Raw genomic sequence first — 25,948 nt, 5'->3', positions numbered from 1 at the left:
TATAGACACAAAAAGATTATTTACAACATATGAATGCAAGAACAATCAAACTTATGAGTTTATGTTGATGTTTTTATTGTTTACCAACATTTGCTCTTTCTATGCCAAGTGGTCTATTTTGCCCCCATTGGGGTTTTTTTCACAACAATTTCATAGAAAACATTAAGACTCAACACAAATGATTTTTATGAAATTAAAGTCTTCTAACAATTCACATGCACACTTGCAGGGACTTCCTACAACAAGTGGTGAATACTGTTCAAGATTGCTCCAAAGAGGTTTGACAAGCTGTTCTGAAACATGTCTTAGCTTCTGTTAATGAGAAACACTGGAGTTTCTGCTCTAATGTTAATGTGCTGTTTATCACAGCATGTTGAGAGTTAATACATTTATCAGTGTTCTAAATTTTGCATGAAAGTCAAGCCAAGGGGTTCTTGTCATAGCCCTAATATTGAAAGATTTAGGGGGTCCATAAATTCAAATGGTTTGTTCTCATTGATTTCACGACAAATCCTGCTAGCAAAGTGAGGTCACCCCATAAAAACACAGCAGCAAAACCATGGGATGCCACTTATTTTCTAACGCTGTTAATAAATTGTGGACTTAATGGATAATATATGGCAAACCTGTGATAAAACGTTTCCATCCTGAAAGAGGGCAGAATTATTATGCTATTCCAAGGAAAAATATGTATATGTAAGCAGTTCCAAAATTTCTTGAAATTGCAAGATGTCATCAGATGTATATACATTTGCAGGTAAGACTGACTTTATGTGCTGTACGAGAAAAATTGGAACACACTGCAGATCAATCTGAACAGAATCTACAACAAATCATAACGTCATGTGAGTATTGCACCTCCTTCTATCAATGAACAGTAGGGAAAGGAATTACTCCCACTACCATCAAAAGGTTTTTGTTGCATTGAAGTATGCAACACAATGAAGCATTTATTTGTACCTGGTAGTTTTGTTAACAGATACAATTGCTAAACGACCAAAAAAATCCACACCAGTTGTAGAGCTTTGGTGGTGAGATAGTAACATATTTCAGAACTATTACGTCTATGATGTTGAAATTCCTAAGAATTTTCAGGCTGTGACTCATGAAAAACATTATGCTAAGTGAGTCTGCTATTCATGTCTTCCTTCATGTTTGAATCTCACTGTATGTAATCTGTGTAATGTATTGGATTGTGTGGACATTGTGAATGGCTGAAACAGTTTCATAATACACTTCTTGATGACAAATAAAATTACTATGTGTTCTGTTTATAGTCTTAGATGACCTGTGCAAACACCAAGATAAGATTCTTAATGCTATTCAGGAGAAAGACAGTAATTCATGCAGGATGCATGATTTGGAAAGAGATCTAGCCATGGTAAAAGTTGTATCTCTATGTAATTCTCTGTTGTAAATCTATTTTGAATAGTGGATTTAAAGTTGTGGTAGCTAGTACCTGATCCATTTCAGATTGAACAAAATATATAACAAAATACATGTAGTTGAATACTTTGAATTGATTAAGTATACTGAAGGAGAAAGATCTATGGCAGTTACCATAATGGACCTTGATAATAGAATATCTGCTGCCTCCAGAGTAGCAGATGTATTACAGATATTAGCCAGAATCTTTCAACACTAATTTTACAAAAATACAATGTTATGATAATGCAATCAATGTATCTTTCATATCACTAGATAACAAGGAACCATTAATTTATGATTCAAACCTATTCATGATTTGTCTACAGAGAGATGCCAAGATTCAATCTTTGGAGAAGATTATTGATGACCAGGAGAAAGATAAGCCAAATAAGATTGTGTGTGCCCTGCAAAAAGAATTACTACCTCCCCATCAGAAAGTGGATGAGAAACTGTCAGAGCTGTTGGAGACTACACGTGACAACCATGAGCAGTACACTCAACAGATCCATGAGCAGAAACAACAGCTAGAGCAACAGCAGAAACTCTACTCCGACCTCAAGAAGGCTCATCAGACTCAGGTCAAAGACACAGAAAAAAGGTGTAGTCCCTTATGATATTCTGCATTTATAGTAAACATTAATGCAAGCTTATAGAGTTGAGGTGAAACTGGTTTGAGTGAGTGGGTAGGTTTAATGTTGCGATTGGTTTAATGTTGCTTTGAAAGGTATTTCAAATGGGTTTAATGTCACATTCAATATAAATGCATTTACACAGCAGCAGGCATACACATGTGTGTGTGGCTGCGTATAGTCAGTCTTTTGTTTTATCCTTTATGCTGAGCACCGGACAGGGTAACTACAAGTACCATCTTTCAACATCTTTTAGATGATGCGGTCAGGGGATCTAACCACTAGAAAAAATCATATGTGGATGAATGTAAAGAATCATAATTAGTCCTTGATTTGTTTAAAAAATGTGCAGTTGTAGAAGATACAAAAAATTCTTTTTTTTCTAGAGACTGCAACGGATATCGAAAGAAAAAGACTTTTGTTGATATTCCCTGCCATAAGGGGGCTCAATATTCCTCAAGGAATGATATTACAATTTGTGCTGATACATATTGAAAACTAAAAACATTTTGAATTTTTGCTGAAATAATATAGATAGTCTTTTGACTAGAATATGGTTATGAAATAGAAACTTTTCTAGGAAATGGATCAAACTGAAACAGTATATGCACGATGTTTCAGATTGATGATAGAAGTTTCCAACTTACGCAAAGACATCAGGAAAAAGGAGAGTAGTTGTCTGCAAGATATCTTGGAACAGCTGAAGATGGCACAAGAGCAACAGAATGAAGAGCTAGAAAGTCACATATCCAGGCTTATCGATAGGCCAACAGAAGTCTCATATCATCCCCGAGATCAAGGACTGCAAAGGAAAGAGATACAGGCTCTTTTCAAAAAGCACTGGGAATCAGTGGAGAGATTTGTTGAAACTCAGTTTAACAAGCAGTTGAAAGTACAAGAGCAGCAGCTTGAGAGTGCAGTGCAAGACATTAAAGATTCAGAGTGTAAGCATGATCAGTTCAGTAGCTTCTTGTCTCTTCCCCAGTTTGAGGATAAGATGGGTCAATACCATGAAGATTTCAAGAAGCAGGTGGAATGTTTGCATGAGAACCATGTAAAGGAGTTACAACAACTTAGGACTGCAGAACAGGTAAAACAGCGAGAACAAAAGAATAAAGAGTTGAACGTACAAACGGATGTTGGGAGAAGGTTCAGATGGGACAAAGGACCAAACACAAACAAGTATGATGGTCTGGATAGAAAGAGTACAAATGAGGCCTGTGGCTTTCCTAAATCCACTGTTGTGTTTGGAAGATGTGAAGCAAATGGATCATTACCAGTACGTGAATCAGCAATTGTATCCCCTCTAACAGCAAACTACAAGAAGCTAAATTCCAGATCTTTCTTTTCAAAATCAACATTCTCCCCAGTTGCCACTGTTCAACCTCTAAGAAATGAAACTCAACTTATTTCAAACCTATTACATGCTGAAAATCAACAGACAGAGGCAATAGTAACTGAAACTGTCACACATATTGAAAAAAAGAAGACAAATAAAAGGAAGAAGAAGAGGTCCAAATTTGCAAAAGCTGAGAAATCCAAACCTCTGACATCTGAACTTGCACCATCTTCTGAACCTGTTCAAGGCAGAGTACTGAGGCAGAGGAATTTAGTGATCAATCAACAAGCTAATAAAAGCATGCCAAAAACAGCTGCATCCAGAGGAAAAGTTTCAGTGACAACACCAGGACCAACCTCAACATCAAAAGCAATTTCATTAAACGACACGACCTTGACATCAAATAGGCATACAGCACCATCTGTAAATTCTCCGAAAAAGAATGTATCAGTGTATGAATTTAGAGATGAAGACATTGGAGACAGAACTAGAGCTACCAAGAAACCTTTCGTTGGCAGTAGGACACAAAGTTATCGGTTCACCTCTCACAAAAATGAACTGATGACCATGGACACAAGGTTTGATATATTTTAATAACCTCATACCTAAGTAATAAGGATAGTGAGGGTACTCTGACTTTGCTTTTTTGAAAAAGAAACTTTATGAGTACAGACTAACAATGTGAAGGTTTGCTGAAGATTTTGTTAGCAATTGTTTATGAAAGTCATTCAATGAAGGCAATATATATTTTTTTATTTTTAGCCAAACTGTCACATTTCCAAGGCCTCTGACATCACCTTGCATAGATGTGAGTATTGTGATCAGTGCAAAGTGCTAACAACTGAGGAAGTCACTGTTTGAAAAATCCTGTACCGTTTACTTGTTTTACTGAAACCAGTTTGTATCAGATTAACTGTTTTTTATTACATTAATTTATAAAGACATCTACAACTGTACAAACATAACAATTAGCTCCATAATACTTTCTGACCGACAAACATGTCATAATTTCCTGTTTTGCATGAACTTTGAATCATATTGACGCAAATGCAAGATATGTGAGAGCTTGTCATTCAGATTCCAGGTTAGGAGACATGTATGATAACTAGTCCAACTAAAATATTACAGTACTAGTCACAGGATAACAGTCTGCAAATTTTGATTGTAACATCATCCGTTCTCCAGGCCTTTGAAAGCATGTCTATGCCAACTCAACAGCTGTTGTGTGGACTATTTCTATTCAGTTCTAGTGTAGTGGCATATTTTGATTTTTTATCTGGCTGTGACCTTTGACTGTCACATAGCCCTGACTTTCTAGAAGTATTGAAATTAAGTACTGACATAGTTAGGATTGGAACCCTACTGAAAGTCAAGTGAGCTTTTATCATGACCTGCATGTCTGTCATCTGGCACAGGCATCATCTGTAGACTAGTGTTAGGACTACTAGCTAAAGCTGCTGATTGCAAGTATAGTAAGTAGTGAGGCTCAACACATGTCCCATTTTTGTGTAATATTTTAAGTTTTGACCTTATTTCAACCTTTTCATTTTGATCTTGCTCCTAAATTCCCCTTAAAATGTGCTCTAGGCTCTGTAAACTTCCAATTAGAAACCTATGGAAAAATGAAACTGATACTTCATATGCTTGTTTCCAGCAATGACGACACCTGAAATTGTTCAACATTTGTTTCAACATGACTGCCACATAAATCCCCTTGTCCAATACTGTTAAAATTCAGGAAGAACTAGTGCCTTTTCCTTGTGAAGTATCACTATTTCCATTTGGTATCTGGCAACTCTGATCACTTTTGTGGACTTGTGAAAATGCTAACTATATTACATCATAGCCAGTTTTCTAGTAATTAGTTAACATCACACACAAAAAATCAGCACACGCAACATCACTTCTTTCCTAAATCTACATCCACTAGATGCAGATATTGTTGGAAGGTGGGAGGGACTACTTCCTGACATAATAGAGGTAGTATTCTTAGAATTTTACACAATGATATTAAACTGTGGTTTGATCATTCCTTTGAATGCCTCACCTCTATTACATTATAGCCAGAATTCACCAGAGGGTTAGGTGGGAAAATGCACCATACCCTGATTATCGGGGCCTGATACTTGCACTGTAAATACCAGTATGTTGGCTTTCTTATGACACCACTTCCAGACTGTGAATTCATTTCTGGGTCTTGTGACATCACTTCCGGATGTGTCAACGTTGATTCCATTTCTAATAAATTTTCTATAGGTGATATTGACATCACTTCTTTCTATGATGTTACTTCCGGTTGCATTGATGTCACATCCAGTGTTGTTGACAACTTCTTATGCAGGGCAGGGATGGAGTATTGCCAGTGTCCTTGCGGACCTCTCACCACAGACTGAATCTTGGCAATGAATTCCTGGTCATGATTACAAGGTGATTCTTCTCAAATCCGCAGTCTGGTGTGTGAGTGAGGAAAGATAAGTCAGTTGCACGTAGCTGTGACACTGTAGTCTGTAGTAGAGTCTCTTTATGCATAAACTCGTAAGGTGTGTCCATTAATGCTGACAGCTTGATTGACAAGTTCCGCTTTGGGTACGTATGTGTCATTTTGATATTCTCCATTTGAAATGAGTCGATTCAGGATGGGATGGGTGTCCATCATTTGATTGGCCAAAGCTCATGGAGCTGATGAAAATTCTTCTCCTGTCGGAGATGGGGAAGAAATCTCGCCACAATGGGGATAGTTACATCCATGTGTGGCACTCCCCATCTGTGGGTCTGTTGTGGTTATCCTGTTGAAGACTTTGTGATATAGATACCACTCCGTCGATTTAACATTGTTTTTTCAGGACAACAATCCATCGATTCTTTGAGTTTGCCAGGTATGTGGCGGGCTTCTAATCTGAAATCGATCAAGTCTGGGGAGCCCAATAAATGTAAACTCTCTTTCAGCAAACATTTTTATTTATTTCCCGCTTATTGTAGGAGGTTTGATACTACTAGGGTGTTGTCCATAGCATCCAGTACCGACGTGTCTGTCCATGCGTTGAATTAGTGGTAAATCATCAACATTTCCAGATAGTTGATGTGAAGATGCCTGTTGTGATCCCCTGTTATCCATCCATGTGAGTCCCCAATCCCGCTCAGGACGCGTCCTTGTAGAGGACATGATTGGCATGGCTGATTTAGTACTACAACACAGTTGACACTCTCCATCTCCTTGAATTATGTCATAGAGATACTCATTGTGGTAGAAGGCTGAAGAAGTCATCGTCAATAGCTGGTTATTGAACGGCAAGTTGTGAGTAGTAGTATAGGTAATGGTGATTCTGGACCACTTCCACTGGAGCCAGATTAATATACCTATACCACCACTACAGGGGGAATTTTTTATGTGTAAATGATGATGCGTTTAACGATTGTCATGAGATTAAACTAAATTTTAAAGAAAATATTTTCTATTATTTATTCAACATTTTTACTAAGTTCTTCGTTCATTTTACTAGGAGACCAGACTATATACTCTTCTTGGTAATTGGAAAGAAACAATTGATGACCGTATTTGGTTGGTTTGATATCACTGATTATGATATAATATATACCTTGTGGTAATTCTCTCCATTTGATAATTTTGTCCCTGAGCATAAATCCATTATTATATATTTATGTAAGCATTCTTCTAAATGTTGGTTTTGACACGGATTAATTGTTGTCTCCCCTGTTCTATGAACTTTTTTTCCTCGTCTTCGTTACTAATACCACTGCTTCATTGCATTGTATTTGGTGAGTTCTGACAACACTAAACGAAACTCCTCTTCAGATATCTTACAATCAGCCATTGCTGTTGAAATATGATCCTCAATGCTGTTCAACTTTGCTTCAGCGAGTATCCGAATATTATCGTGTTTTAATGCTTTCTTTTGCAACCTACGAGAAATGAATTTTATCGCTATTCCTGCCAGTCCTGAGACTGCGGCAGCTGTTTGCATGCCAAGTACAATAGGTGCAGCGATTATAGTTGATAATAAACCAACATCGGCTACACCAAGTCCCATGCTAGCCGTTACAAGCGCGGTGTCAACTCCGTCGAGAGCATTCACGGCTCTGCGATACTTTTTATACGATCCAAGTCTCAACTCCCTCTCCTTCTCTATTCGATGTTTTATGTCGCTTATTTGATGTAATCGAAATCATCAACTTCATCGAGCGCTGGATACAAATCCATATTATTATTATATCATATAATAGTCTTTAATTGGTCTTGCTTAAATGTTTTGAGAGTATACATCAACCTTATCAAATGTATATTATATGGCATGAAAATCTTAGTAAGAAAAATGCTGTCATAATTTGGACCCCCTCAAGGGTTGCAACGGGTGATGCTCCAATATGAATAATACTGCAACGTTGATGTTGGTGTTTCTTTAGCCATTTAATCGATAGACCTGGTAATATTTCGAAGGCATCTTCTGGTGCATCTCCAAACAAGACTTCAATAATAAGCGTAGAAAGATTAGGTATTGCACTCAAGTTCTGTTTAATATCATTGAATTCAGTAACCAAATTTAAACTAACATTTTTTTATGCCGGACAACTATATAACATATGACCTGGGTTTTCTGGCAGGGGGGTGACTAACACATTTTTTCGTTTTGACGGGATATAAGCCCCAAGTACGATCCCACTATTTATTATCTTAGTTAAATTATGTGCCTTACCCATCATCACATACGGTGGGTTAATGACGATATTCAATAGCCACTCGATGTTTGCTTCGACCATAGTCCATTTATTATCATCGTTGAGAGTAATATTATACGAAGTGTTTTTATGGAGTCTAATAACGTCGACATCGGTTAAATCTCCTAGGTTACCTGTGAATGTAACTTCTTTCCGCTTGTATACATTATCTTGTAAGTGTAAGGCGTATAACTTACCATTGGTACCGGGTTTACCAAATCCTTCTGTGTCTCCGATATCGGAAAGCACAAATTGTATTACATTGTCTGAGCGTTCCAGGGCCTGATGAATCAACCATTATTTATAATATGGAGTGTTACACTCAAGTATCCTATATGTACAGGTTGATGTTTTACATCTAATACAGAAATTTTGAGGTCTGAAATAATACCACGCTTTAATTTTTTATATTGTACTGATGAGAAAGATTCCGTTCTACCGCTATTGTATTTTACATCTTTGACTGGAACAGCTCTGAGTAGAGTTGAAGGACTTTCTAGTTGAATATTATAAGTGCCTCTGGTGCTAATTGTTTTGTTTAATTCCCTGATATCTTTGAAAAATACAGGTTCACGGCAGCTAGTGATAAAATGGTTTCACAATCCGATGCAATTTTTGCAGAATCAGTTAAACTTTGCCATAGGGTGTGCAACAACGGGATGTGGTGTATCTCTTTATGCCCAAGGATTTGAACTAAATAAGTCTGTTTTATCATTTCACGTGTACTATCAAATTAGAAGTATACTTAAAGAAATTATTGCCCCATTACCGCAGGATCGAGCATGGAATGCATCAAATAATCCGTACAATAGGTGGGCATTCGAACATATTTGTCAGGAATTTAATGTTTCTACGAGTAAAGATTGGCGTCTGAGTGGAGTTAACCATGGTCTAGGTATTCCGTACGCTGGTACACACTCTGTTAAAGAAGTCAGCGATAATTTACTGAAAAGGGGTCGGCTTCTTCCGAGCTTTGCTCTCGCGAGTAACGAGTGGAGAGATGATCGTATGAACTTTAAGGGTGGTGTTGCTTTCACTGTCCAAAAGGTTGAGCAACCACCTGGAAATGCTTGGAATGAATTTCTTAATGATAAAACAGAAAATAATTTTACTAATCCAGGAGTTGTAAGAGTTAATGAATCAATAAGAACTTATGTATGGGCAATTCTCGGTGCACAATCGCAAACACGAACGGGAATCATCGGTGGTTCTGGGACAGCGCTCGATGCACATAAACAGTTTGTTGCAAACGTGGAGGATGCTATTAATTCACCAAATGACATACCATCTTCTATAAACGTTATCAAGATGTATTACAGTACGCTCAATCCAAAGTAGACTACGTTTATGCGCCGGGAGTATACATGTCTCCGAGTAATATGGAACTTAAGATCGGTCAAGTGATAGGTTATAATAATAAAATTGTTATTGCTACCGATCAACAAAAAACAGGTATAAATTCAGATATTAATACCAAATTAATAACGCAAACAAACACAGGCAAAACGGGAATAGTCAAGCCACAGACACCACAACCATCTTCTAACGCACAACCACAAATGCCACCACATATTGCAGCTAAAAATCAACAACATATCGATGAAAAAACAGTGCTTATAGTAGGTGGGTAAATAGTCTTTAGCGGATACGTACAACAGCCCTGCAATTGCTACGATCAGTGCCCACAAGTTTTGAATAAGCCAAGTGGTGGTCTTAGCTAATAAATTCAAGAGCCAGGAAACAACACTCCCTATTATACCGGGAAGTGCATACACGGCTTTCCCAGCGAGCTTTCCCAGTGCTGAACCTAATGCTTTTAAATGCTTTTTTATCCACTCTTTTATACCACCCTATCACTAGGCGGTGTACCACCACCTGTACCACCTGTACCACCGGTTAACGCGAGAGTTAAAGTCAATATAATAAATCCCAATGCAGTTAAAATACGGGCAATGGTTATCCCCTGTTCTCTAAACAATGTTTTAATTTTATCGGCCAGTGTAGTGTCATTGTTGAGTACTTGATCGATAGTTTCTCGAATTCAACTGATTTGTGAACGAAGGGCCTTTCTATTACTGGAAGCAGCCTCTAGGCGGGCCGATCTTTCATCTTCTAAGTTATGCAATCTTTCTGCAACGCGACGTCTACTGAATTCATCACCCACCTGTTCAAGTTTTGTTTTCTCATAAGCTATATGCTTGTCGAGTTCGGATAACTTGGCTATATTATTGATGAGTTCTCCCCGCATTGTTTGCATTGCCTTGTCAAGACCTCGTAATTCCCAAATACTGAACTCTGAGGATGGTACACTGACCGTGGAATTATCGTAGTAGGTATCCAAGATTTCTCCGAGTCCATCCGAGGCCAGCTTCGAGCTTTCTTCCAAATTATCTATGGTACCGAGTTCAGCATGCACAGTCCGAAGAACCATAGCAGTCTTAGCAGAAAGTGTTTCTCGTGAGTAGTCTACAAAACCTAATTCATTACGAACAATGTTGATGCCGTGTTTACTGGCTATCATAGACAAGGCTAGGGGCTTACGAGTACGAGAATTCATAAGATCAATATCTGGAGTGCCACTCAGTCGCAATATTCCTTTACTATCTATCGTAAACTTTGAATTGTCACGACCAATTGGGCTAACATCTTTAAAGGCATCATAATAATCATTAACGGTTGATTGTAAAAGTTCATCGTTAAGATTTATGCCACCAAAGCTGGTTTCATCAGTACCCACTTCGATTGTACTAGGGTTTTTAAAATCATCTAGATTAATCATCCATTTTTATATTAAACATAAGGTTACATAATTTCAATATAACAATGTCTTCGCAATAGGGACGCAAGTTAAATCCACAATGTAGAGCTTTGAGATCCATTAGGGGGCAGAGCAATTAGTCAGTCTGTAACTATAACTAATAACCCGAGTACCATCGATCAGAATCAAATGCTTCTGGTTCTCTTTCCTAATCTCGGCACACACGATGTGTTAGTTCCGGGAACTGTCCGACTAGCATTTACGATTAGTTTGACTGCTGCCGACGTTAACAGGGAGCCTGTTCAGAACATAGGTCGTGCTATCGTTAAGAAAATCACGATTAAAATAAGCGGTAATGAGGTATTGAGTATCGACGATAGCGATGTATACTATTGTTACATGGATCTCTGGAGAACGGATAAAGAGCGGGAAAACTTACAGTACCAAGGTATTTGTAATAAGAACACATTGAAACTGCGTGTGGGTGCTGAGAATGGTGATAATACCGTCGTAAAAGATCTCGCTGTTGCCGGCGCATTAGGTAACCGATTCTATATTCCACTAGACTTTGAATTACTAGATTCCCACATGCCCTTTTATCAAGCATCCCTAGGTGATAGGTTAGAATACGAACTCATGGCTATGGTAGAGTTTTTAATGGCTATGGTAGAGTAATCAGAGCTGCTGAAGATGCTAGCTATTCCATTGACAATATCTCGCTGGAGTATGATATGATAACAGATCCCGAATTAGCCAGACAAATTCGTAACCAGTATATCTGAAGTTTAGCCATTTTATACGACCGCTTGCTTCAACATCGAAAGATCACAAGAAACAAAAAAGATATGACATGGAATATCAATCTAAACGTCCCCACGAGATTGTTGAAGGGTATTTTAATGTTGTTCGAGGACCCCTCCGATGCATTTAAAAGAAATACCGAGAAGTTCAACAATCCCAAGATTACAAAAGTAGAATTGACTATCGAGGGCATTCCTAATCAACTATATAGTCAAGGAATGCTAGCGTAACAACAATGGAATGAGATTAAAAAACTCCCTTCTATAAAACGAAGCCCAGAAGTTAACGCGGTCGTGAAAGATCTGTCTCTCGGGGGTGTATCGATGAGTGAATACCACGAAGTATGCGCTATGGCTCGACATGCGAACCACGGACGATGACCAACTACATGGCAGTGGGAGGAGAATAGAAAATGCCAGCGAGGGTGTCACTATACAGATAACGAAGCTCCAGGAATCGGCTGGTAAATTAAACATATATTTGTACGTGATTATGGATGCGCAGCTTAATATACAGAATGGACGAATCGTGTATGCAATCTAATAATAATCTTTTACCTAAAGAACCGCCCTGCGCTATCATCTGCGGGCAAACGGGTTGTGGAAAAAGAGCTTTCATTCTAGATATTTTAGAAAGTCATTATCGGGACGTTTTCGATCATATTATTATTCTGTGCCCGACTATAAGCGTTAATGAAACATACCTATCGAGAGATTGGATAATGAATGTCGATGGTGTGTACAAAGTTGATCTGGGCAATCGTTTACGACTGTTTACGAGTATGTCACGAAAACTAACCAAAAAGAAAGATATGCTTTCATATTTAGCATTCTCCGGTCGACATACTCAGCATAGCGTTTGGGTACTTACTCAAAAATACAACTCTGTCCTGAAAGATCTCAGAGAGCAGACCAAATGGGTAGCCCTGTTTCATTGCAAAGACCGAGATTCATTTGAGGAATGTTTACGTGAAAATGATGTTATTTATACCAAGCTCGAACGAGATAAAGTCAGAAAACTGTTAGCTTCAACGAAGCATTTTAAACTCGTATTAAAAATCGATCAACCAGCTGCTTATGCCATTGCTTAGGAAATGTAGCAAAAATGTAGCAAAAATATAGCAAATATAGCAAAAATACGATAAATTGAACATTAGCGGTATTATGACATAATGTGGCTTGAAATCCTCATTCTTTCGCAACATTTTATTGCTACGGGCTGTATTGGATATGCCATATTATATTATGTTGGACTTAAATATCTCTTTAGGTATTACATTATGGAATGGGACGAACTCTTTGTACAAATGCTCAAAGAACCAGATCAAGATGTAGATAAATCTTTAGATAAACATAGAGAAAGACTCGCCCCTTTGACAGCCGGTGGAAAATGTTCCAAATATTTTGGGGAAAATTATACCATCGAAAAATATGATAACAGGACCGACAAAGAAATAAAAAAACTGTACGCGCGTTACGAGTCTAGACTGGGAGCTACCATGACTAAAACAATAGGGTCCGCTATGTTACAACTATACACAGTCGTAGCTAGTACGTTTCTTCCTATCCCTGCAGAACATCGCCCGTATTTCTGCGAATCTCTCGAGAAAGACCCATTCATCGAACACGCTATAAGCTCAGTGAGCTTTGAGTTTCATCATAGATACAGAATGTTCTTAGCTCCACTCACCACAGCTTTAATAACAGCTAGGTATGGTCAATTTAAACATACGTGCCCACTTAATAATAATGGAGACTCAAGTGATGCAACCACAGATTGTGGAACAAGTGAACGAGAATGCACAACAGATTGTGAATGAGGAAATACCACAAGCCAGAGTGGCGAAGAACCAAAAAAAAATCGCCGCCGATAGAAAGGGCTGACTGGTGAGGAAAGCGAAACTAATGCATAATTCAAATATTGAACATAGTCGTCCAATTAAAACTTGGGCACTAGTAGGAGTTGTTGCTATAGCGGTGGTATGGTTGTTTTATAAGACAGGAGAAGAGAAAACGTCACCCCCGATTACACAACAACAAGTTCAATTAGAGGTTAGCCCCCATATAATGCTATGAGAAGGATGATTACTCCAGTTACAGACAGTAAAATGTTGGTTAACGCAACGTATCATTCAGCAGTGGTCAGCGGCTTGGCCATTGGCTATGCCCTTATAGTTAAAATGATTGCTTAAGCCACACCACAAAAGCTAGATTTTAATGGTCATGATATCGGTATGGTGATTCTCGATATTGGATTGGCTATGGCAACAAAAGATATGCTCATCAAACAAGGGCTTATCCCGGAAGACATAATGAAGTAATTAAACATTTGAATATATTATATTCATATAAACATGGCATCAATTGCGATGATGGTCGGTGGAGCTGTTGTTAATGCTCTAGCTTTTTCGGGGAGTAATTTTTATTTTCTACTCTGCGTGAATCAAACGCTAAAGAAGTTGAAGAGGAGCGTAAACGACATAATAAAGCATTAGAACAACTCGAAGCAGCCCAGTCACAATGGACCAGACAGGGGATATTAAGATTAGATTTCATTAATGAAGAACTGCGTAAGCAAGGACATTCAATTGAAACATTTAAGGATGTTGAATTTGCCCTGCACGAATACTTCCTCGTTTATGGAAAAAAACTTGACCCAATACAGTGACCAACAATAAGTCAGTTTTATACACCATCGGAGGAACAAAAAACCTGCGAGATAGTATTCATAATGTTTAGGTTATCAGTCATCGCTATTTATAGCTACACAATAACTACGCATAAACCATGACCTAGTTAGGGCGAGTCTTATCAGCCATGTCACCCTGACTGCTGACAGCTATGACTCACCAGTGGAAGCTGATGACATGCATTGAGACAAATGATACTAGAATTGTGTATTTATCACAATGGTGAGAGGCACATCAAGATGTAAATTCACACGCTTGGGCCAATCACAAATTTTTGGAAAGAGCTGTATGTCGGATTTTTGTGGAATCCATTCCATTGCAATTATAAAAGGGCACATTAATTATTCGTGTTCTGTATGTGGGATTGGGGTCAAAGGTAGTTACTGTTTATGTAAGAGTCTAGGTGCTGACAAGAAATGGTTTCAAATTATTTATGAGAGGAATATCATGGAACTGTTCTGGGTGAACAATACCTTTCAAATGAGGTGCTGGTTTTCTTGGGGAATTAGTCAGCAAAGAGCCAGAGTCACAGGAGACTAATCACAATTTTATTTACAAGAACAATTAACAATTTTCAATATACTTAGAAAATAACTGAGGGTGCCACAGAGAGTCGGTACACACTCTGGGCTGTGGGAGAGAGGTCTGCTTGGTAAGAGAGTCAAACCCCTTCTCTTCTCCTTAATTTCTCTGGACCAAGGCTTATATAGCCAAGGTCACCTGACATTTAGTAAGTAATAAATATAAATGTAAACAGTAAATCATCAGTGACATACTTGCACATCCTGTTCAGGATGGCAGACGGTCGATGTACACAAAAATGGGGATTAACAAATAGGATTAGCATCTAATAAATAACAGCAATTAAGTGTTTCAAGGCATATAGATGTCATGGCTCCAGGGTAATGAGCCTTTGCAATCAAATGTTCTTCAGACAATGGATGTCGTAAATCAGTCGCTAGCACAGGAAAAAGGCTTACCGAAATGAGATAAATAGATTGGGTAGAATTCAAACCAATTAGACATTAGTTCACATGTATTTATATATCACAATGACTTATGTTGTCAGAGAGCTGAAAGCTTTGGCAAAAAACAGTGGGCTGAGAGGTTATTCTCGAATGAGAAAAGCTGAATTGATCGCTTTACTAGATAATAATCAACCTGATGATGTTGATAATAAATCAGTTGACGATGTTGAAAAAAATAATGAGTTAAAATATGTACCCATATCCGCCGGCGTTGGTAAATATCTAAGAGGTTGGAAGATGGATATTAATTCCAACATGGATGGTAACTCTTTCAACACCGCAGGCCGGTTATCCGGCCAAGAAGCATCGAGACCCCAGACACCGTAGTCACGTCAAAACAGTATATATTTTTATGGACCTACCTGTGATATCATTCATTTATTAAATCTATCACATTTCACAATGTCTGAAATACGTATTCCATTTCAATTTATCATATTTTATCGATGAATTAAAAAATTATTCACTATTTCCCGCGATGTTATTGAAAATAAAATTCTCGGACACACATTTCAACAACGGGTCCACATCGAACATGTCAAAGACCAAAATAAAGACGTTTTAAACAAATCTTTAAATATATTATACAAAGTAATAAATAAAATCAACAAAAATATATCTAAAAGTAATCAAAATTACATCTAAGTTATTATTTCCATCTTTTCGTGCGATCGCATGTAATGTAAGTCAAATGACATCTCGGCTTTCGTCGCCTTGAATTCTCGGCTCGGACACGATGTTTAATGCAAAAATATATGCATGAAAAATCTTTGTCACAGCTCGTAACCTAGCACGATACATTCACGAAGTTCCATATTTTTAATATATATCGTGATTTCCTGCTTAAAATGTTCAAAATAACACGATTTAACAAAAATCTTTCGCCAACTTGTGAAAATTATCAAATACGAGCTTGGTATCACAGCTGTAAGTTGTAAATGCATTATTTTAAATGATGTGAAAAACATAATTTTCATATTTATAAACCATAGGATCAGACCTTTCAAATGGTGTATAACATGTAGTAGCAAATATATTTAACAAGCAGATATTTTCTTTGATAAATGTTGGCTTCATCTATCACACAAGAGTCTCTGGGAACTCGGTGTCCCAGCAGTAAACACTTCTGGTTGATTGGTGTTGAAAGAGTTAATGATGTTAAGCCTATGATATCAAGCAAAATTAACAAGGAATTAGATGATTTACATAGTATAAAATACCAGCTGACGATTAAAATGTCATTGAGTAAAAGTAGTGCAGACGATAGCACCGAATATACCAAACCATATTTCCGTAGCAATCAAGAAGTTATAACCGAATCCAATACTATAAACCCATCATTAGATACATCAATTCAGAGGATACAGGAAACTTTAGAACGCTGGACTAATAGAGGTTCGGGTTGGGGTGTGGATAAAATCGATAGTTTATGTTTAGATATAGCAAATTATATGGCTTTCTAAGGTGGATCTTATATAGATTTACCCCTGTATTATAAAAAGACAAAAAGCCATAATTAATGTAAAAAATAAATCCGATGACTGTTTAAGAATGATGATGAGATCTGCATTGTTCCTCGTAGACAAACATCCGGATAGACCTTCGAGCGATCCCCAAAACGATGGACTAAACCTTGATGGTACAGACGAACCTACACCAATCTCACAAATTGATAAGGTGGAAAAGCAAAATAAGTTAGCTATAAATGTTTTCGGACATTCTTATGAAGGAATTGTTGTACACAGGATAAGCTCCGCTCCGCAACGTATTCCCAGAATCAATTCATTTCTGATCGAAAAAGATGGTAAATATCATTATACATGGATAAAGAGTTTAAGCAGACTATTATGCGATCAAACAAAACATGCAGGAAAGAAATATTTCTGTGAAAGATGCCTGCATTGGTACAGCAAACAAGATCTGTTAGAAGCGCATAAAGAAGACTGTAGAGGTGTTGGACAGACTGCTATCAGGATCAATATGCCAAAGAGGGGAAAAATATATTAAAATTTGAACATTATTGTAATCAAATACCAGTACCGTACGTAATTTACGCCGACTTCGAAGCGCTTATCAAACCTATAGAAAAAACCAACCGTAGCAATCAAGATAATCAAGATAGTTTTACGTATAAAACTCCAGAACATATTCCTTGTGGGTTTGGATATATAGTTGTAAGGTATGATGGGAAAACAAACACGCCCGTGATTTACAAAGGTCCCGATGCAGCGGGAAAGTTCCTAGAATATCTACAAAATGAAGAGAGAATAATCAGGGAAAATTTATCGCATAAGAAACCAATGTGTATGACGAGGGATGATTGGAGGGCCTATAAGAAGTCAACGAGTTGTCATGTTTGTAATAAACCCCTGAATGGGGATTCCGTAAGAGATCATTGCCACGTCACGAGTAATTATCAGGGAGCTGCGCATAACCAGTGTAACTTGAAACTAAAAATGAATTCTCAAACAATACCCATCCCCGTTGTGTTTCATAACTTCCGAGGATACGATTCACATCTCATTATGCAAGCTATCTCAAAGACCGACGGCGGCTTAACGTGTATTCCTAATAATATGGGAAAATATGTATCGTTCTCGTTGACTAAAACTATACATTATACAGACAAGGATGGGAAAGCCAGACTAAAGCAAAGTAATGGGCTTAGGTTCATCCACTCCTTACAGTTTCTGTTATCTTCCCTGGACAATTTAGCTAATGCGAACAATTCCGATGACTTTGCGATAACAAATCAATATACCGATAGGTGCCGTCATTTGTTGCTTAGAAAAGGTGTATATCCTTACGAATATATGGATGATTGGTCTAGATTCAATGAAACTAAATTACCGTCCCTTGAATCATTCTGTAGTAACTTAACAGAATCTAAAATAACAGATGCCGATTATGAACACGCTCTGACGGTGTGGGATAAATTAGGTTGTAAGAATTTAGGCGATTATCACAATCTGTACTTAAAAACCGATGTACTGTTACTCGCCGATATATTTGAGATATTTAGAAAGACATGTTTAAAACAATACGGCTTGGTCCCGGCATGATACTATTCCAGTCCCGGACTATCGTGGGATGCATTGTGTAAGAAGACCGGCTTAGAACTAAAACTACTCACCGATTAGGATATGCACTTGTTTATAAGAAAGGATTAAGAGGTGGTATATCGATGGTAGCGAAAAGGTATTCTAAGGCTAATAATACATTTGTGGAAGGATATGATCCGAGTAAACCCGATACGCATATATTATATCTCGACGCCAACAGTTTGTACGGATGGGCTGTGAGTCAAGCTTTACCCACGGGTGGTTTTGAGTGGGTCGATGATATCCCCTCAGATACCGATAAAGGATACATACTAGAAGTTGACTTGGAATATCCAAATTCGTTACATAAAGATCATAACAGTTATCCGCTAGCTCCTGAGATATTAATGGTGAATAAAGATTGGATGTTGGAATATCAACACTCCTTGATGGGTAATACAAGGTTAGCTAACGTAGAAAAACTCGTACCAAATCTGATGGATAAGACAAAATATATAGTTCACTACAGAAATCAGTTATATCTATTGTCAGGTATGAAACTAAAGAAAATACACAGAGTTCTAAAGTTTGATCAAAGTCCTTGGATGGAGCCCTATATAAGGCTGAACACAGATTTAAGAAAGATAGCTACCAGCGATTTTGAAAAGAATCTATATAAGCGCATAAATAACTCAGTATTTGGTAAAACTATGGAGAATCTAAGGAAGTGTGTTGATGTTAAATTAGTCAGATCTAATGAGGAAGAAAGACTCAGGAAACTTATAGCCCGTCCGGCTTTTAACAGAAGCAAGATATTCGGTATTACAACGAACTTAAGAAGCAGTACATCGATAGATGTGAGGTGTTATATACCGACACAGATTCTTTGTTGATGGAAATACAAACCGAGGATGTGTATAAAGATTAGCAGAAAAAATAGATATGTACGACACGAGCGATTACCCAAAAGATAATCCACTGCACAGCGTAGTAAATAAAATGGTGTTAGGTAAGATGAAGGATGTATGTGCTGGGACTCCTACAGCGGAGAATGTCGGATTAAGACCTAAGATGTATTCTATAAAGAAGTCTGATAATGGAGAGATAAGAAAAGCTAAGGGTGTTAAGAAGTATGTGGTAAAAAAGCATATCAAACACGAACAGTATAAAGAAGAATTATTCAAGGGTAGAACATTCAAACACGAGATGAACTCTTTAAGAAGTTACAATCATAGGATATATGGATTAAGAATGAACAAGACATCATTATCCCCCTTAGATACAAAGAGATGGATTGATAAGGATGGTGTAACTACCCATGCTTATGGTTATTTAGGGTGGTAATACAGTATCGTCGGGAACTATGAGCAACTCTTCTCGTACAAATGCCCTGCCCAGTCCATCTTTAAGATAATAAAGAATAGGCTCTCCTTCTTTCATAACCAATTGACTAATGTTATATGTCTTAAGGGACCAAATCTGATCGGTTTGGCAACGTAGGCCTCCTTCGAGTTCACCGGGCTGGTATAAATATCTTACGCTTACTCTATCCTGAAGTTTTCGTTTTTTGCCTCTCCTCGGTGCTGAAGATTCGGAAATCACGGATTTCATTTTAATCACATCGGATGGTTTCTTCCCGATTAATCTCGTTACTTCATTATTCAGCGCTGATACAACAGCTGACAATCGTGTCACCCATTCAGTTGATCTCAATCGTTCCGATTTCATTTCGATCCCATACTGATAGCCAAACAAACGTTCCGCTAATGTCTGATTAAATCTTTCAACGATAGCTTGACTACGGTGGGCCTCTTTTTCACCACGCCTGATTTCGACATCGTGCTTTGTTAATAGTTTAGTTACCGATCCCATAAACTCGCGACCAGGATCTACTTGAAATAGCTTAGGCCATTTTAGTGGTCCGCGTTTATGTATGCGACTCAGTGCATTAGCTACTTCTGTTGAATCTTTCGAGGTTAATGGCTCAGCCTCTTTGTATCGACTAGCCACATCCACTACGGTTAAAGCATATTTATACGTTTTGCGTTTTACCTTATCGTGGGGAAGAAACGTGAGGTCAGCCTGATGAACTTCATTTGTAAAAATATCAAACTTCTTCCTCGGTATATAACACGATGCTGGGAAGTATATTTGCCACATCGCTTGTTTCTTTAACCAATCCTTGGCCACATCTTTAGATACCTTAGCCGCGGTGGCTAATTTATTTATTGCTCCTATACCTTTCCAATATCCTCGTGGGCTATGGTAAATTTTATTCATTATTAATTCATATTGATGTTTCTTTTGATACGAATTATGACTATTGTTAAATCGCATCAGCGTTTACACATAAAAAATTCCCCCTGTAGGGGTGGTATAGGTATATAAATCTAGCTCTAGTGGAAGTGGTCCAGAATCACCATTACCTATACTACTTGAGTAGTGTCTATCATGCAGTTGATGAGAGGCAGCAATAATTTTTCATCTGTCTTAGCGTGAGTAATGACAAATGACTTTGTCAGTACATGAAGGCCAAGGCAGAGTGTTGAATGTAGGAGCCATGGGCGATGTGTCGGTGAACTCTGGGCATTCAGGCCTGTAGTGTGTGACGTTTCAGGTGCTGTAGGTGGCTGTAAGTTTGGCAGCAGATGATAATTTCCTTTATCAATTTCAAAAATGTGTAAACCAACAGACACTTCCTCCTCTGGCAATCGGCGCAAGATCAGAGTCGAGATTCATAGCCACCATGTCTCTAGCCTGTTGTTGCTATTCAAGCATGCATGAGCCACGGTCGTGTGGAGAAGTATCCCTGCCAGACTGCTATAGTCCTGTTAATCCCATGCAAGACAAGATGTAACGGATGGCCTTGGCTGAGGGTAGGCATTGTGTTTCATGTCTGACCCCGGCGGCACAAGTTCCCGCTGCATTTTGGATATTCTTCTGTTGGTTTGCTTGTGGTAATTACCCATTAAACTGGCAAGGAGGAGTCTTGTTATGCAGGGACAAGCATGGCTCATACTGATGAGATCAAGCAACCAAAGTTGATTACAATCCATATGTCGGAGAGAGACATGGTCCAAAGATATATGTGTTGAAAGACACGACCTATCATTGCAAGGTGGATATATTGTCAGACATTTTTTTACAAACACTGATCCATCATGGCCTTGATTGAAGGTGATATATCTTGCGTTGATTGCATGAACTGCTGGATCATGCTGACGATGATGGCAGAGTTGGGGACACCATGCATAACCATGACACAGGTTTCTAGAAGAGGACTTGGTTGAGGACTTCCCCGAGAACCACATCTTCGGTGAAGATGCAGGCAATTACTGATTATTCCAAGCTGCCGAGAGGATGATAAATGATAAAATAGAAGGCTTCAGCACCATCTGGATGAGAGTGTGCAGAGCTCTGCTTGACAGAGGATACACTGGAAAATGGAAATGTGGTGTGGCCACATCCCAGGTAGACGGTTGGCGGTCAGTCCATGGTTCCAAAATATGTCTGAAATACTACCAATTTGATTTTAATGCGCCAGATAAGTACAACGTATGTACAAGTTTTCTTTAGTTGATTAACTAAAGATACTTTAGCATTGATTTTAAACTCAAATATGTTTGCTAAAATAGGTAGAAAGGTTTTCAGGTGTTAAGCTCAGCACACACAAGAGTGAGTGAGTGAGTTGGGTTTAACACCGCTTTTACCATATTCCAGTTATATCACTGCGTGTCAGCTTAATGTGGGAGGAAAGCCGCAAGTGATGCAGGTCTCAGATGTTAACCACTTCGGTGAAACCCACGAGCACAGGTATGGTGCTGACAAAGCTCGAAACATAATCGAGGCAAACCGGAATTCGAACCCACAGTCATATCACTATTGCATTGATATTATGACTTGCTATTTCAGTCAAATGAGAGCCGTGACTCGTCTCCATCATTGTCTATTACTGAAGTGGTGGTGAGGAGGAGAATCAAATGTGACAAGCAAACACCAGACATGAACCTGCATTTTAACACAGGTTAGTTTGGTAGGGGAGGGACAGTGAATTAAGACATTATAGTTCAGGTAAACAAATTATGACTTACATGACACCTACCCAGTGATTGAAATTAAGGATTAATTTCACAATGATCCTCATCTTAAAGAATAAGAGTGTCTTTTGATTATAATAGTATTGCTAAAACCTTCAAGGCATCCAACTCTACCTAACAATACCATCCTGTCTCATCACTTTAACACAAGTATACTTCTTACTACACTTTATGGTCTTGTTTTATTCCTGTACTTTGTGCATAGGCGGATTAGAGACATTTGCAAGAAATCAACAACTACCAATCTATGATATACTGAGTACACCAACCATCAACGCTGACAGTAAACACAACAACCCAACATTCTGGACATATCAACACAGTTTGGTGAGTAAAGTTTTGGGGATGTTTACAGCTCCTGTGTGGCTGCTTGTAACTGCTTGTGACTTTCATCATTCTCCTAATACTAGTCCATGGAGATGACATGCCACAGTATAACATGAATACCCCACACAGTTTACTGACTGGCCTGTCACTGTTGTAATGACAAGCTCCCAGGCAGGGTAACAACATGTACCACCTTTAATGTCTTTTGGTATGATGCAGCTATCATGGAATGACCTTCAGTCTGTGTATACCAATCACAAAGGGTCCATCTGTCAAGCTGAAATTGGGGAACAGCTTTGGATTTCCACACAGATTAGACGGAGGGTCTGTAGAAGGGAACAAACCAACTATTAATTTCTTTTCTGCTCATATTGTCCATTTTCTGTGATCAGGGGATATGCCGACAGCCTCCCCATTCTCGCCTTTGGTCTTACATCACCAAGCACAACCTCTGAGTCATGCTTTATCTGACACTTAACAAGCCATTAAGAAATTAGGAGTAACAAGATATGTGTACCTGTATGATATAGAGTTTAAATCCTGTTTCCAAATTAATAGATGTGACACAAAAGCATGGTCATGCTTAAAAGAAAGTGCTACATAAATATGAAATATCAATGCTGCAGTCTCGATGACATACAAATAGTTTCATATTATGGATTTTAGGAGTGAGTGAGTGAGTTAGGTTTAACGCCGCTTTTAACAGTTGTTTCGCGGCGTGTCAGCTTAATGTGGGAGGAAAGCCCGAAGTGATGCAGGTCTTAGACGTTTACCACTTCGGTGAAACCCACAATTTTAGGAGTATATTTTACCATGGAGCCAGGATGATCATGACAATTTTCTTCACAAATTGCATGGATGTGAAGAATCCAATCCAGTGAAATATGATATCTTCCAGAATGTGTTGTTTTTTTCATGAAAAGATACTACTATATATTTTCAGAGAACAGCACCGCCCATGAGAAGAGCTGGGAAGCGAAGACTTTGTGATACCCAGATGGATGACAATGTTATACAGTGCTTACGTAATCAAACTAAACAACTATGCTGATAAGCATGTTTGGTAGATATGCAGTCTGTGACTATAGATACAAGACTGCAGCCAGAGTAAGCACAGACTTAAATATGTCTGCGAACATACACTGAACATTTCTAGTATTGTTCTGTTCGATCAAGTAGGCAAAGCCAAATAAGTTCCAAATAATATTACAAACTTCTGAAAATGATACTTAAAACTGAGTTTGGACTTGAAGACTCAAATGTTTTTGTCACAGACTGGACATGAAGTAAAAACTGCCCTCATGCATTTGCAGTGTTACAGAATACATTTTGTGAATAAGTCAAAGTATTAATAACTGTGCCCATGTTTAGATGTTTGTTTGTTGTTCAGTGTCGCACTCAGCAATATTCCAGCTACGTGAAAGAGGTCTGTAAGAAATCGAGTCAACGTGAGCATCGATCCACACAATTGGGATCGATGACATGCTTCAACCAAGTCAGTGAGCATGACCACCCGATCCCGTTTGGTCATCTTACGACAAGCATAGTCACCTTTTACGGCAGACATGGGTTGCTGAAGGTATACTCTACCCCTGATCTTCACGGGCCACTTTGCCCATGTGCAACAAAGGGATTACAAGCATTTTCTCATTGAGGAGCTTGTACTTACAGAATCTGATGATTACTGTGAATAATCAAAATAATACCAGAGCATCCTTGATTATCCATCATATTAAATAAATAGATATTCTAGTAGGATATCACCCATGAAGAACCGGATTAGACTAGGTCTTCAGCAACCCATGATTGCCTTAAGAGTCGACTATGCTCGACGACTAATGGGATTGGGTGGTTAGGCTCGCTGACTTGGTTGATGCATGTCATCGAATCCCAGTTGTCTAGATCCATGCTCATGATGTCAATTAATGGATTGTCTGGTCCAGACTCGATTATTTGCAGACCACCGTCATGTGGCTGGAATATTGCTAAGTGCGGCATTAAACAAAAACCAAATATTCAAATCTATTGGTCTGATTGGGAAGTGATGTCAGCATCCATGAAATTTGATCCTTGCAAGATGTTTGTCTACCCAACTGGCTAGTAAATTAGATTACATTGTTTCAGGAGTACATAATACACTCCCAAATTTGTTTATCAACTGGTTGAAAACAAAACCAGCATATGTCTTTGGTGAATGATAATTTTTGTCAACTGTTTTTTTTATGCAATATTTGGGGCATTCAGGGGACTATTGGTGGATCTGCTTCAAGCAAAATCAGATCTGAGCTCTCGCTACCACAAAACAAAGATCTGAGTACATTCCAATACAGGTCATGTCAGAATGACCTTTCATCCGACCAATCAAAACGTTAATTACCAAACTGAGAAGATCAGGGGTAGAATAGGTCTTCAGCAATCCATGCCTGCCGTAAAAGGCGACTATGCTTGTCATAAGAGGTGACTAACAGGATTTGGTGGTCAGGCCTGCTTACTTGGTTAATGCAAGTCAACGTTTCCCAATTGGGTGGATCGATGCTCATGATATTAATCACTGGATTGTCTGGTCCAGACGAGATCATTTACAGACCGCCATCATATAGCTGGAATATTGCTAAGTGCGGCGTTAAACAACAAACAACAACAGTCGGAATATGTTTTCTAATCATTCAACCTGGAAAAGGTTTACACCGGCTATTCAAAATGAGTTATGGGCTGTACAACTAATTGCATCAAAATCACCGTTGATCTCTCACTCCAATGGGACATCATTTGAAAAGGAAGAGACTTTCCATAGCTTCTAGGAAGTACTGTTATACAATCTTTGTCATCTATTAGATTTTCCAAAATGTTCTTTTTATGAGTTATAAAATTTTTAATCAAGAAATTTGTCAAAATAGTTTTCAAAGTGTAGTCTTGAATGGAAGTTACCAGTTTTAAACTAGTGCCGTAAAGCTAAAGAAAGCTGCTTTCTGATTGGCTAATGTTGACATCTTGTTGGTCATTTCATTGGTCAGTCATAGTTTGCGAAAGGTCGTTCAGTATCCACACCCTTGCAGTCGCAAGCACACAGATCTTGA

The 25,948-nt window shown here is 38.3% G+C and overlaps 1 protein-coding gene across 1 annotated transcript in view; it reads left to right on the top strand.

Annotated features, from left to right (window-relative positions):
• Positions 1–23,922, top strand: part of LOC139446464 (interaptin-like) — a 32,891-nt gene extending 8,969 nt beyond the window's left edge. The window contains exons 5-13 of the mRNA XM_071227776.1: positions 230–278; positions 758–845; positions 1,278–1,381; positions 1,755–2,026; positions 2,679–3,974; positions 4,159–4,204; positions 22,360–22,471; positions 22,750–22,871; positions 23,815–23,922. Of these exons, the coding sequence (XP_071083877.1) occupies positions 230–278; positions 758–845; positions 1,278–1,381; positions 1,755–2,026; positions 2,679–3,974; positions 4,159–4,204; positions 22,360–22,471; positions 22,750–22,871; positions 23,815–23,922 (2,197 nt within the window). The remainder of the gene's footprint in view (positions 1–229; positions 279–757; positions 846–1,277; positions 1,382–1,754; positions 2,027–2,678; positions 3,975–4,158; positions 4,205–22,359; positions 22,472–22,749; positions 22,872–23,814) is intronic.
• The last annotated feature ends 2,026 nt before the right edge of the window (positions 23,923–25,948 follow it).

This window comes from Haliotis cracherodii, unplaced genomic scaffold (genome assembly GCF_022045235.1).
Source record: "Haliotis cracherodii isolate W230 unplaced genomic scaffold, xgHalCrac1.p SCAF_6, whole genome shotgun sequence".
Lineage (NCBI taxonomy): Eukaryota > Metazoa > Mollusca > Gastropoda > Lepetellida > Haliotidae > Haliotis > Haliotis cracherodii.
This window is presented reverse-complemented; position numbering and strand designations above follow the sequence as displayed.